This window comes from Salmo salar, chromosome 12, assembly GCF_965601325.2.
Source record: "Salmo salar chromosome 12, fSalSal1, whole genome shotgun sequence".
NCBI lineage: Eukaryota > Metazoa > Chordata > Actinopteri > Salmoniformes > Salmonidae > Salmo > Salmo salar.
The window spans coordinates 52,841,358-52,854,669 of record NC_138302.1 but is presented as its reverse complement, the minus strand read 5'-3'; the positions used below and the strand labels follow the sequence as shown (position 1 = coordinate 52,854,669).

Here is a 13,312-nt window from a genome sequence, read left to right as displayed (position 1 = left end):
AATAAATTATCATTCTTAATGTCCCACAAAAATACATAAAGAATGTTTGTATGAATAATTGAAGTTTATCACAAAAATATTGAAATTACTCATATATCCTCTAACTTATCCTTCACAATAAAGAATTAAGTGTCCCACTTTGTCAATCAAGGTGTCCCAATTTGACAGTATCAACGTAAAAAAATGGGGTCTCAGCACAATTTGCGTTTGTAGAAGAGTCATCCATCCTGTGTTTAACATTTCTTTCTTTGCTCTTTTGTATAGTGTAGTAGTGTTCTTAAGATATTTAGAATGGTATCATGTTGGGGGTTAAGACAATGGGATGGTTCTGTAAGGTGTTCCAGAAAACACATTTTCAGAAAGTGTCCCATTTTACCGATACTCACCCTACAGTATATACACACAGGGGCGGAAATCCCGGGGGGGACGGGGGAGACACGACCCCCCCATCCTGGGAAAAATATGATTTGTCCCCCCCAATATATCACTGAAACATAACTATGTAATTTAAATAATATTAATAATACGCAATGAAAGCAATTGTGCTGATTATAGACACTTAATAGCGCATTTTTAAGTTTCAAAAGATTGCGACCCCCCCACCCATTGCCTCACAATGGTTTGATCCACTGCCTGTTCCTTAGTTGGCAAGGTAACAGAGGGGTCGTATCCACTGTCTGAAAGGCACTCAATGAACGTAACTGACGTGAGGTTAATCCAGTCAATCGCGCACACACACTAGCTGAATATGCAGAGCTAGCGTGCAAATATTAACTATTAAGCTAGCTAGTACCTATTCCATTTATGTGGCCTCGTCAAAGATGGAATCTTTGCTATCGTCAATTTATTCCAAGATCAGCATGCAGATGATGTAAGTTAGTGCTTCAAAGTCCCTGTGATAAGGTTAGCGATAAACTGGAGTCCAAACTGAACAGAACTACACTCTCTTCTACCATTGTCTTAAATATATTTAATGGTCTCGTTGCAAAAGCTAAATTGTCGCAAGGGAACTTTTATTTATTTATTTTATTTCACCTTTATTTAACCCGGGTAGCAAAGATTATAGCAAACACCACTGAAACGGAATTGGTGCTCGCTAGCTTTGCAAATTCAGCTATTGTTGGAAGCCAGCCAATATGAAAAAAACTATTAAAATTACAAAAGGTTGCAGCATATGTTGTGTAAATGGTGAACTCATACAGCTGTCAACTCTTGTCATTTTAATCCGTTTCACATTTGCTAGCTAACTTTTAGATCGAAGCCCAAATAGAATGATAAAAGATAAGATGATAGAAGCCCATCTCCTACTGTAAATAACCTACACAGTGTGTGTGTGTGTAGCCAGCCAGCCAGGTAGAAAAATGGCAGAAAAATAAAAGACGGACATCAGAGTATTTTTCAGTACACCAAAACGCAAAGTAAGAACCCTAGTAGCCTAATATCTCAAAGACTAGTTGATAAAATGTTCATAAGAAAGAAATGAAATTCTAATGGAAATGTTTCACAATGATGTCATTAGGCAGAGCAGGCAACAGATGGCACACAGACAGCAGAGTTGGGGACAGATATGCAGGGACAGACTGCCAGAGACAGGGAGTCTCAGGTAAGTTTGTTGAGTCTTTGTTTGGCAACATTATGAAAGGTTCTCAATTTTTTTGACTTGTAAAATAGGAACATAATTGGAAAATGCCATGGATACCCCCATTCTCAACTTAAACTGGTGACTGAACTAAGATTTGTTAAAGGCAATGGTATTGCTGTTGTGATTAGTTGTGTAGTTTTGGGTACCGGTAGTTAGGAGTACGGCAAACACCTTATTTCTTTGGTTCCTCAATATACATTTACCATATTACAATGTAGGCTATGTGTTACAGCACTACTTTTGGTGTCCCCCTCAGGAATTGCTCTTGAGAAAATTTCATGTAATTGTCCCCTCCAAAGTTGATATCAGATTTTCGCCCCTGTATACACATACACTACCGTTGAAAAGTTTGGGGTCACTTATAAATGTCCTTGTTTTTGAAAGAAAAGCACATTTTTTGTCCATTAAAATAACATCAAATTGATCAGAAATACAGTGTAGACATTGTTAATGTTGTAAATGACTATTGTAACTGGAAACTGCTGATTTTGAAAGGAATATCAATATAGGCGTACAGAGGCCCATTATCAGCAACCATCACCCCTGTGTTCCAGTGGCACGTTGTGTTAGCTGATCCAAGTTTATAATTTTAAAAGCTGTTAGTAGCCCATGTGCCTAACCCTAATAATTTGGTCTGTTTTCACCTCTTAATTTTGCCTAGTGTTCTGACTTGGTGGTGCACATATAGCCTATAACCTGTTTTTGAGAAATGTAATTATTGAATATTGTAAGAGCTTTCATTGTATGCTTATATGCCCTCTTTATTTATCCTACGGTTCTGACTTGGTGTACAGGGAGAACACTGTAAGAACAGCCCATGTTCTGAATTCTGTCACTGTACATTTCAAAAGTGTTGAACAAATAGTTATATTGACTACGTCCATCCTAGCTCACTCATTAATGCCTTAATAGATAGCATCTTATCTGCTTGTCGTCACCTTTTGTACATCTCAATTGCCAGTAGAAACCACATTTGTTTAAGCAAGTCAGCCATATCAGCTATGTCTTTTTAAAAGGCAGTAAATGAGGCTGAATGAACTGTTTTGTTGCCAGACAAGGCTCCGCTAATAGCCAGGTGTAACACTGGTAAGGTGTTGGGACTGCTGTTGGGATTCTGCTGTTGGGACAGCTTTATGTAGGCCCTAACAGTTTGTAGGCACCATTTGTCACCGGTATAGTGCAATTAATGTATTGTTTGGTGTTGTGTTGTGTAGTGGCTTTGCTGGCATGCATCACACTTTTTTTTGTTTTGCCCCACCAAGATTTACATGCTAAAATTGCCACCGACAAGTACAACTATCACTTGAGAACTGACCAAATTGGTGTCATTTAGCTAACAGTATGTGGGACCAGTCAACAACATCCCAGGGATCAATGTTGGTCTGCAGTCCAGGGGTTGAGGATCACTGACCTAGGCCAAATCCCATTTCCTCTGTATTTGCCCATGCTTAAAGTGGTGCCATGGCCTGTCACATGGCCTCCATCACACTGGAGTGACCGCCAGGACACGGTGACCATGGGGACACCAGACGAGCAAACACGAGCACGATCAAACATACCAGCCGCCACCATCATTCTCATTTCCGGTCTGACAGGCCTTTTTGCTTGGGGGAAGGGGTATCAATTGGAGAGTGGCTAATTTTCATGTTTAAAATGCATAGGGGGAGTTCCTGTCAGGCAGTTGTTTGACAGTGTCGTCTCTCTGTTGACTTAGACAGAAATACTTTATCTGCTGACTGACACGGTGCTGCCAGCGCGAGGGGAGAGCAGGAAGCAGAAGGACATGATGACAGAGCGCTGCATGAGTCACCGAGGAGACATCGCCTTGTCCGCCAAACCTTTCTGAGATGCGCCAACGGAACCGGAGAACCTGGGCCCGTATTCACAAAACATGTTAGAGTAGGATGTATGATCAGTTGCTCTAGGATCAGTTTAGCCTTTTAAACCATAATTAATAACAGGAGGGACCTGATCCTTATTAGACTAGGGACGTCAAACTCATTTTGTCCTGGGGGCCACAACGAGGTCTGGAGGGCTGCACTGAAAATTGGTTATATTTCCTCACCGCTGAAATTTGCAAAAAAATCTATCATTTGGGGAAATTTCGATACTCCCTGACTGTCTAGCTTTCATTTTGGTGATTATTAGCGAGCTGGACACAGTCAAGGATCTCTATGAATGTAAGTCCAATATCAATTCTATAGTTTCAGTTTGGTTTCAGTCATTTTAAAGTAGGGTATAATGAGTTTGTTTGTTTGCCCACCCGTGGAATAGACCATGGTAAGTTGGATTAGGTGTGTTAGTGAATAAAAGCCTACACACAGTGGCCTTCCAGGTCCAGAAAAGCTGTATAATTTAGATAATGTATTATTTGGATATGGATTAAAACAGAGGTCTTCAACGTTTTCTTGCCCAGGCAAACCAGCGTCCCCATAATGTTTTTATTTTATATTATTTATTTGACCTTTATTTAACTAGGCAAGTCAGCAACATGTTTTTTTCCCCACGTCTTCTCTCATCTGCTGAATAATAAATGGCAAGGACAGGTAACCAACATTTTATATGGAATAGACTTGGTACATAGTTTTGCATTATTTTGACCTCCCCACATTATAATTGGAAGAAGTGTCAACTGTACCATAGCCTATTAGATAGAAAAGTAACTCCAAACACGTTCACTAATACTGTAGCTGCTGTTTAAACAAAGGTTAGCATTGTGTTGGCAAAAATGAATGTCCAAGTCAAGAAAGCTTGCCAGCAGCCAGCGGCACTTGTGACTGGTATTCGCAGGTGCTTTTTCAAAGCCTATGTCAGATACTCCAGTGAGTGTAATTGGTTTCGATTAGTGTAATTTACTCTATTAGGAGTTGAGAAATAAAGTTGACATCGTTAGAAAGAAGATATTCCCCTTTTCTACTGAAAGTATGCTATTAAAATGTAAAAATTAAAACTTAGTTTCTTCTGTTATAAAATTCAATGTTATGAATATTGATATTGATATATATATATATATATATATATATACACATACACACACAGTTGAAGTCGGAAGTTTACATACACCTTAGCCAAATACATTTAAACTCCGTTTTCACAATTCCTGACATTTAATCCTGGTAAAAATTCCCTGTCTTAGGTCAGTTAGGATCACCACTTTATTTTAAGAATGTGAAATGTCAGAATAATAGTAGAGAATTATTTATTTCAGCTTTTATTTATCACATTCCCAGTGGGTCAGAAGTTTACATACACTCAGTAAGTATTTGGTAGCACTGCCTTTAAATTGTTTAACTTGGGTCAAACATGTCAGGTAGCCTTCTACAAGCTTCCCACAATAAGTTTGGTGAATTTTGGCCCATTCCTCCTGACAGAGCTGGTGTAACGGAGTCAGGTTTGGAGGCCTCCTTGCTCGCAGCCGCCTTTTCAGTTCTGCACACACATTTTCTATAGAATTGAGGTCAGGGCTTTGTGATTGCTACTCCAATACCTTGACTTTGTCCTTAAGCCATTTTGCCACAACTTTGGAAGTACGCTTGGGGTCATTGTCCATTTGGAAGACCCATTTGCGACCAAGCTTTAACTTCCTGACAGAAGTCTTGAGATGTTGCTTCAATATGTCCACATAATTTTCCTGCCTCATGATGCCATCTATTTTGTGAAGTGCATCAGTCCCTCCTGCAGCAAAGCACCCCCACAACATGATGCTGCCACCTCCGTGCCTCACGGTTGGGAAGGCGCTCTTCGGCTTTTTCCTCAAAACATAACAATGGTCATTATGGCCAAACAGTTCTATTTTTGTTTCATCAGACCAGAGGACATTTCTCCAAAAAAGTACGGTCTTTGTCCTCATGTGCAACTGCAAATCGTAGTCTGGGTTTTTTTATGGCGGTTTTGGAGCAGTGGCTTCTTCCTTGCTGAGCGGCCTTTCAGGTTATGTTGATATAGGACTTGTTTTACTGTAATTATAGATACTTTTGTACCTGTTTCCTACAGCATCTTGACAAGGTCCTTTGCTGTTGTTTTGGGATTGATTTGCACTTTTCACACCAAAGTACGTTAATCTCTAGGAGACAGAACACGTCTCCTTCCTGAGCGGCATGATGGCTGCATGGTCCCATGATGTTTATATTTGCGTACTATTGTTTGTACAGATGAACGTGGTACCTTCAGGCATTTGGAAATTGCTCCCAGGTCTACAATTTTTTTTCTGAGGTCTTGGCTGGAATTTTCCAAGCTGTTTAAAGGCACAATCAACTTAGTGTATATAAAAACTTCTGACACACTGGAACAGTGATACAGTGAATTATAAGTGAAATAATCTGTCTGTAAACAATTGTTGGAAAAATTACTCGTGTCATGCACAAAGTAGATGTCCTAACCGACTTGCCAAAACTATAGTTTGTTAATATGAAATTTGTGGAGTGGTTGAAAAACAAGTTTTAATGACTCCCACCTAAGTGTATGTAAACTTCTGTTTTCAACTTTACATTACACGCACATATGTAAACTCAGCAAAAAAAAAAAAAAAACTTCCTCTCACTGTCAACTGCGTTTATTTTCAGCAAACTTAACGTGTAAATATTTTTACGAAAATCAGATTCAACAACTGAGACAAACTGAACAAGTTCCACAGACATGTGACTAACAGAAATGGAATAATGTATCCCTGAAGGGGGGGGGGGGTCAAATACAAAAGTAACAGTTAATTCAGCTGGTGGCCACACCAGATACTAAGTACTGCAATGCATCTCCTCATGAACTGCACCAGATTTGCCAGTTCTTGCTCTGAGATGTTACCCCACTCTTCCACCAAGACACCTGCAAATCCCCGGACATTTCTGGGGGGGGAATGGCCCTAGCCCTCACCTTCCGATCCAACAGGCGACGTTGGTGCAGGTGATGTCTGGTGAGGACCTACCTCACAACAGGCCTACAAGCCCTCAGTCCAGCCTCTCTCAGCCTATTGCGGACAGTCTGAGCACTGATGAAGGGATTGTGCGTTCCTGGTGTAACTCGGGTAGTTGTTGTTGCCATCCTGTACCTGTCCCGCAGGTGTGATGTTTGAATATACCGATCCTGTGCAGGTATTGTTAAACGTGATCTGCCACTGCGAGGACAATCAGCTGTTTGTCCTGTCTCCCTGTAGCTCGGTCTTAGGCATCTCACAGTACAGACATTGCAATTTATTACCCTGGCCACATCTGCAGTCCTCATGCCTCCTTGCAGCATGCCTAAGGGCACGTTCACACAGATGAGCAGGGACCCTGGGCATCTTTCTTTTGGTGTTTTTCCCAGAGTCAGTAGAAAGGCCTCTTTAGTGTCCTAAGTTTTCATAACTGTGACCTTAATTGCCTAACCTCTGTAAGCTTAATGACCGTTCCAGAGGTGCATGTTCATGAATTGTTTATGGTTCATTGAACAAGCATAGGAAACAGTGTTTAAACCCTTTACAATGAAGATCTGTGAAGTTATTTGGATGTTTACGAATTATCTTTGAGACAGGGTCCTGACCCTGAGATAATTCGTAAACATCCAAATAACTTCACAGATCTTCATTGTAAAGGGTTTAAACACTGTTTCCTATGCTATATACACACACACACACTTAACTGAAATGACCACTGAACTGCAGTAACTATTGTTACTACAGTTATATCAGTAACTATTGTTACATCAGTAACTATTGTTACTACAGTTATATCAGTAACTATTGCAGACAGCACCAGATAATGCTGTGTAGTCAATAAACAAGCACTTTATTTAGGTTTGAACAGTATCTTGCTTTGAAAGGCCATTTGGCATTATATAATTATATATAATTTTATCATATATATAATTATATATACATATATTCAAATTTTTTAATAACAAAACACTATAAAATGAAACGCAAATTAAAAATGATTAAGACAATAATAATACAAATGAAAAATAGCCAAAACAAAAAACATCAAATACATTTCAAAAATGGTCCCAGTACAGTTTTAATATAGATTCTTAAAAAAATGAGAAAATAAAAAGCAAGGCAGCAGAGAGGAATGAAATATAAATAACCCTACATTATGTACAGAAGGGAGTGGGACAGTGACCGGTTATAAGGGAGACAAAACCGGCCCAAAGGGAAAAGAGAACGAGAAGGCGGCGGAAGGAGAAAGAGAGGATAGGAGTTAAGAGAAAGAGCGAGACAACTTTGGGCGTCTCAAAAGGGACAGCTAAATGGGCTCAGAGGAGAGACAGGTTTAGGGGTGGGAGAGACTGGTTGAACCCTATGAAGTCCCACTCCTCCAGTCTGTTTCGCTATCGTTCACCGTCTCTGGAGAAAGTTGCGCCCTGTTACTCAGACAGGGATATTCAAAATGCTCTACTGGGGCATTACGCCACATTTCAATCTGCAGCTAGCAGGGGTATGGAACAAGGACCCAGACACGCTAGGCTGTCCTCTGTAATAACCAGTAAACTATGTCTTTGTGATTGCAGTAACTCAGGGCAATGTATTATACCAACTATATTTGGTTAGGTGGAGGACTCAACGAGGGGCCATAAAGAAGGAATAGTCAAAGGTCCAGCACTTCAGTGAAATGGAGTGAAGACATAGCTGGAACACAAAACAATGGAATGGGTTTGAATTGGAATGGAACCCGGCGTTACAGCATGAAATGGAAAGGGGGATACCTAGTCAGTTGTCCAACTAAATGTATTCAACTGAAATGGGTCTTCCGCATTTAACCCAACTCTTCTCAATCAGAGAGGTGCGGAGGGCTGCCTTAAAATCGACATCCACGTCTTTGGCGCCCGGGGAACAGCGGGTTAACTGCCTTGCTCCGGGACAGAGCGACAGATTTTTACCTTGTCAGCTCGAAGCTGGTGGAGCATGAACAGAAGAATAAAAAAGGCCCTGTTCTTGGTCTCAGAGTTACAAAGCCAAGAGGCAGCTCGGGCTTTGTACACAGGTGCTTTGTCGACAAAGTTCTATACGATGGCTCAGAGATAGTGGGAAGGGGGCAAATATATGTACTAATCTGTAAGGTGATACTTGTTTACCAAGCTTCTATACACCAACACTCAACCAACTCACTGAGGGAAAGGTGCAGTGAACATTTACCATATAAAAATCAACCTGTGAGGCACTTTCTAGAGTGAAGCTTTAAAGTCAACAGGGTTGGGTGTTGGCACAACGTCATTGGGAAAAGGGGATTATTACATTTTGGCTAAGCATTCAGACACAGCCAATGACTGACAGACAGCCATAGCACGGAAGTAAGGTGGATAGAAACCGCTAACTTTCTGGCTCAAAAGAAGAGTAAAACCCTCCCTCCTCGTCGAGCACACAAACACCCACCCCTGATGATTAGAAAGATCCAAAACATCCATGAAGTAAAACAAAAGGTAACCAATTGTAACCCATGGGCACTTGGGTAAAATGTGGTCTGAAATGACAATGACAGTTTAAGTGACTGGTCCAAATGAGACATCCAGTTTGAAGATCTCTACCTAGCTATTTATGTCCCATGGTTTAACGTAGGTTTCGCAGTCGGAACTAGAGGCCTATCTAGAGGCCGTAACCAGAGGCTTTTATAAGGCCTCTCCAATGTTGACATTAGGGTTGCAAAATTCCTCAAATGTTCTAAAAAAAATATATATATATATTTTTTTTTTTAAGTCTTGGAGGATTTCTGGAATCAGAAGGGAATAAGCAGCAAGGTAATCCTCCAAACTGGAATTCTTCAAAACAGGATAATAAAACAACAATTGCAACCCTAGTTGACATCAAGTCATTTCCTAATCTAAGGGCCATGTTACCCATCTGGCCATTGTATCATTGGTTCAGTCATTTCAAGGGCTTTTTTTGTTGTTGGTGCAACTAGCACAAGCTTTTTGAACAAATCAACAATAACTCAACAATTTCTCAATAATGGTGCGTTTTTTTTTTTTGTGCAGAATTTTTAGTGACTCTAATTCAATGACGCGAGCACATTGACAGAGTTGGATTGTGCTCCTTCCTTTCTGCTCTATAAAAATATATTTAAAAAAAGGGAGAAGTCAAAGCGATCTATACCAACTCCTGAACAGTGTGGGGTTGTGCGCGGTGAAAGCGTTTGTCTACATACTGCTGGCTGTCCTAATGACAAAAACAATGCTGAACCTCTATGATGGGACAAATAGAGCCATCTGCAGAATGAGTTTGGTATCGACTAGGCTTGGCAGAGCTTCATGGCTCTCTAGCATACATGTCAACTGCACAGACCAATGGAGAAACTAGGATCAAACCGGCAGCTCTCACAATTGACCAATAATCTCTGACCACAGTTGACAGCTAAAAACCTCATGTCGGTCACACCCCATTTACTCATACCAGGGTTGACACCTTGGTTCATGGGAAGGGGGTGGGAATCATACGACCTGCACCCTACACACTATTACTGTTTACTATAATCCTTTGGGGCCAATTGGTAGCTGTGATTGGCTAATGGACCAGGGACAATTCCATTTGCACTCAACCAACTAAGTAGACAAATTGAAGTTCTATTCGTACATTGAGAGAACCTGTACGGGAAAACCCCCCCCAACAACTGGCAATTTCAAGTCATTTCCTGAGTTGACTGAGATGAGATGGAATTGACCTCGACCTTCTTGCTAGCAAATAGACATGATATATATTTCATTACAATCGAAACTAAAGACGGCGGCCTCATCCACAAACCCAGAGCGTGTGTTTCTAGCCAAGCTGCCCTTGTAGGTAGCCATTTTGAATAAAAAAATAATAATAAAAAAATAAAAATCACTGCAAACATTCCATGTCACACGTTTCAACAATAAAAGTAACAATGCAATCATTTGGGGTGGGAGTATCAAAGCAACAGCATTAAAGTATAAAACGTTGCTCAGTATTAGGCATAAAAACACTAACAGCACAGTACTGAGGTGCCACAACAGATGGCGAAACGTTCTAAATGTTGCAGATAGAAATATATTGAATAGAGCTGACACATCTCTATTACATATGACAAACAATCAAATACGTTCTGCACGACACATTTCTATCGGAACATTCTGTAACATGTCATCATCCTGAACAGGCCCCAGTTGAAAAACAGAGAGGGATGTCTTCACATTTTGACGCCACCTTCTCAAACAACCTATACCGAAAATAAATATCTGCAATGGAGTACAAGTAAATGGAATGATACGTAAATAATAGATAGGAAATGTCTTCCCCCATTCTAATTGTAAGCAATTAAAAGTATGAATTCATGAGAATTTCCATGACATTACAAAATGATAGGAAATGCACAGTAATTGCATGGTTACTTTTTGACCCATAATCTATGTAGTTTTCTAAATGGAAATACTGAAATAATCATTGTATTATGGCAACATTTGGGCCTCATACTCATTATCATTATGCATAGGCTATTTTGAATGCATTGTTGGCCAAATCTTCAACACGCCCATTACATTTAAATATATTTGACGTTTGATATTCGATTTATTTTCGGTATGGGCAACTTCAAATTCCATAAACGTTCTACACACACAGAATCCACTGTGACGGCAAGCATGTGCAGGTACACCTAAACTACATTGTTTTCTATGTCCTTGAACACAAACGCAGCAAAGCCACAATGTCTTGGACTGTGTGTGAGAGATGTGGCTTGCGACGGCCTAGGCCTGCCTCGCAGATGGAGAGACGCTCCTGGGAGGAAAAGTGGCCCCTAGGTTTAGATCTGGGATCAGCTCGCCCTCCCCAAATCCTATGCTTAACTATGAATGGGGGAAACGCAAAACTGACCCAAGAACAGCGTCTAGGTGCAACTTCACCCTTCATCTGAAGAGACTGTTTGGCACACGGCTCCCTTTTAAAGACACACATACACAGTGTGTTTGTGCCCTGAGAAATCATTGGCTCTGTGGTGCTATGCTCTTGTGTAACGGTGGGTTTAGCTAATGCCATGGCTCCTTGACCTCTGTGTGAACTGTGAACTCAAAGGAAAACTAGTGGAAAGAGTTTAGATTATGTGATTGGCTAGGCCAATTCTGGAAGTGCTCCTGGCCAGCTGTAACGTGTTTGTGTGTGTGTGTGCATACGTACAGATGAATTCTGATTGGCTGTGTAAATCCATTCCTCTAAGGAAGATCTATCAGCTTTTAGCTTCAGCCTGAATCAGATAAAGCCATCAACAACGTAAGTCTCAAGTCACTCAACCGCAAAAAAACAAAAGAGAACACAAAGAAAACCCAAACACCATTTCCTCGACTCTCGATTTGACATACACCTCTAAAGAGTACGATCTATATACAGTACCAGTCAAAAGTTCAGACACACCTACTCATTCAAGGGTTTTTCTTGATTTTTTACTATTTTCTACATTGTAGAATAATAGTGAAGACGTCAAAACTATGACAAGTGCTCAGCATATGTGGGAACTCCTTCAAGACTGTTGGAAAAGCATTCCAGGTTAAGCTGGTTGAGACAACACCAAGAGTTTGCAAAGCTGTCATATATTTTGATTTGTTTAACACTTTTTTGGTTACTACATGATTTCATGTGTTACTTCATAGTTTGTGTCTTCACTATTATTCTACAATGTAGAAAATAGTACAAATAAAGAAAAACCCTTAAATGAGTAAGTGTGTCCAAACTTTTGACAGTCACGGTATATATATACACATACCCATAAAACACATTATGTCACCCTAAAAATGCAGCCAAACTTAAACTTGACCTAAAAACAAATCCCCCAAATGTGACAGGGTAAGTACGGTATATGTACATTGGGTGGATTGGGGAGTGTCTGGATGTGGGGGGATAGGGACAAGGGGCCGTATTAACAAGCTCAATATTACAAAATATTCAAGAAGGCATCTCTGACATTCACTCCCTCCGGTACACTGCAGCGCTGCACTTGGCTCCGTCACAAAACTTCCATTCCCTTTTCCTCTGTGCACGCAGGCTGCCCAGTCATCTAAGCCGTGAACAGTTTGTTTCTTTCCGTCTGGTACGTGTGGGTTTGGTGTGTGTTTATGACTGTGTATGGATGTCCGTCCCCTGTGTGGGTCCCTACTTGAAGTTGGCGTAGTCAGAAAAGGCATCGATATACTCCTGGACCACTTTGTAGCAGAACTCATACTGCTCCTAAACACGAGAGAGAGAACATCAGAATGATGAGTACAAAATATAAAGCATACAACCAAGATCAATGAGCCTTCCCTGTAGCTCAGTTGGTAGAGCATGGTGTTTGCAACGCCAGGGGTTAGTTGCCTTCCCTGTAGCTCAGTTGGTAGAGCATGGTGTTTGCAACGCCAGGGGTTAGTTGCCTTCCCTGTAGCTCAGTTGGTAGAGCACGGTGTTTGCAACGCCAGGGGTTAGTTGCCTTCCCTGTAGCTCAGTTGGTAGAGCACGGTGTTTGCAACGCCAGGGGTTAGTTGCCTTCCCTGTAGCTCAGTTGGTAGAGCACGGTGTTTGCAACGCCAGGGGTTAGTTGCCTTCCCTGTAGCTCAGTTGGTAGAGCACGGTGTTTGCAACGCCAGGGGTTAGTTGCCTTCCCTGTAGCTCAGTTGGTAGGGCACGGTGTTTGCAACGCCAGGGGTTAGTTGCCTTCCCTGTAGCTCAGTTGGTAGAGCACGGTGTTTGCAACGCCAGGGGTTAGTTGCCTTCCCTGTAGCTCAGTT

General features: G+C 41.0%; 1 protein-coding gene across 5 annotated transcripts in view; it reads right to left on the bottom strand.

Annotated features, from left to right (window-relative positions):
• Positions 1–7,377: 7,377 nt before the first annotated feature.
• The window catches only part of LOC106565195 (receptor-type tyrosine-protein phosphatase alpha), a 56,196-nt gene continuing 50,261 nt past the window's right edge, over positions 7,378–13,312 (bottom strand). For all 5 annotated transcript variants that reach the window (XM_014132052.3, XM_082959038.1, XM_082959040.1 and 2 more), the window contains one exon: positions 7,378–12,776. In XM_014132052.3, the coding sequence (XP_013987527.3) occupies positions 12,702–12,776 (75 nt within the window). In that variant the 3' untranslated portion in view covers positions 7,378–12,701. The remainder of the gene's footprint in view (positions 12,777–13,312) is intronic.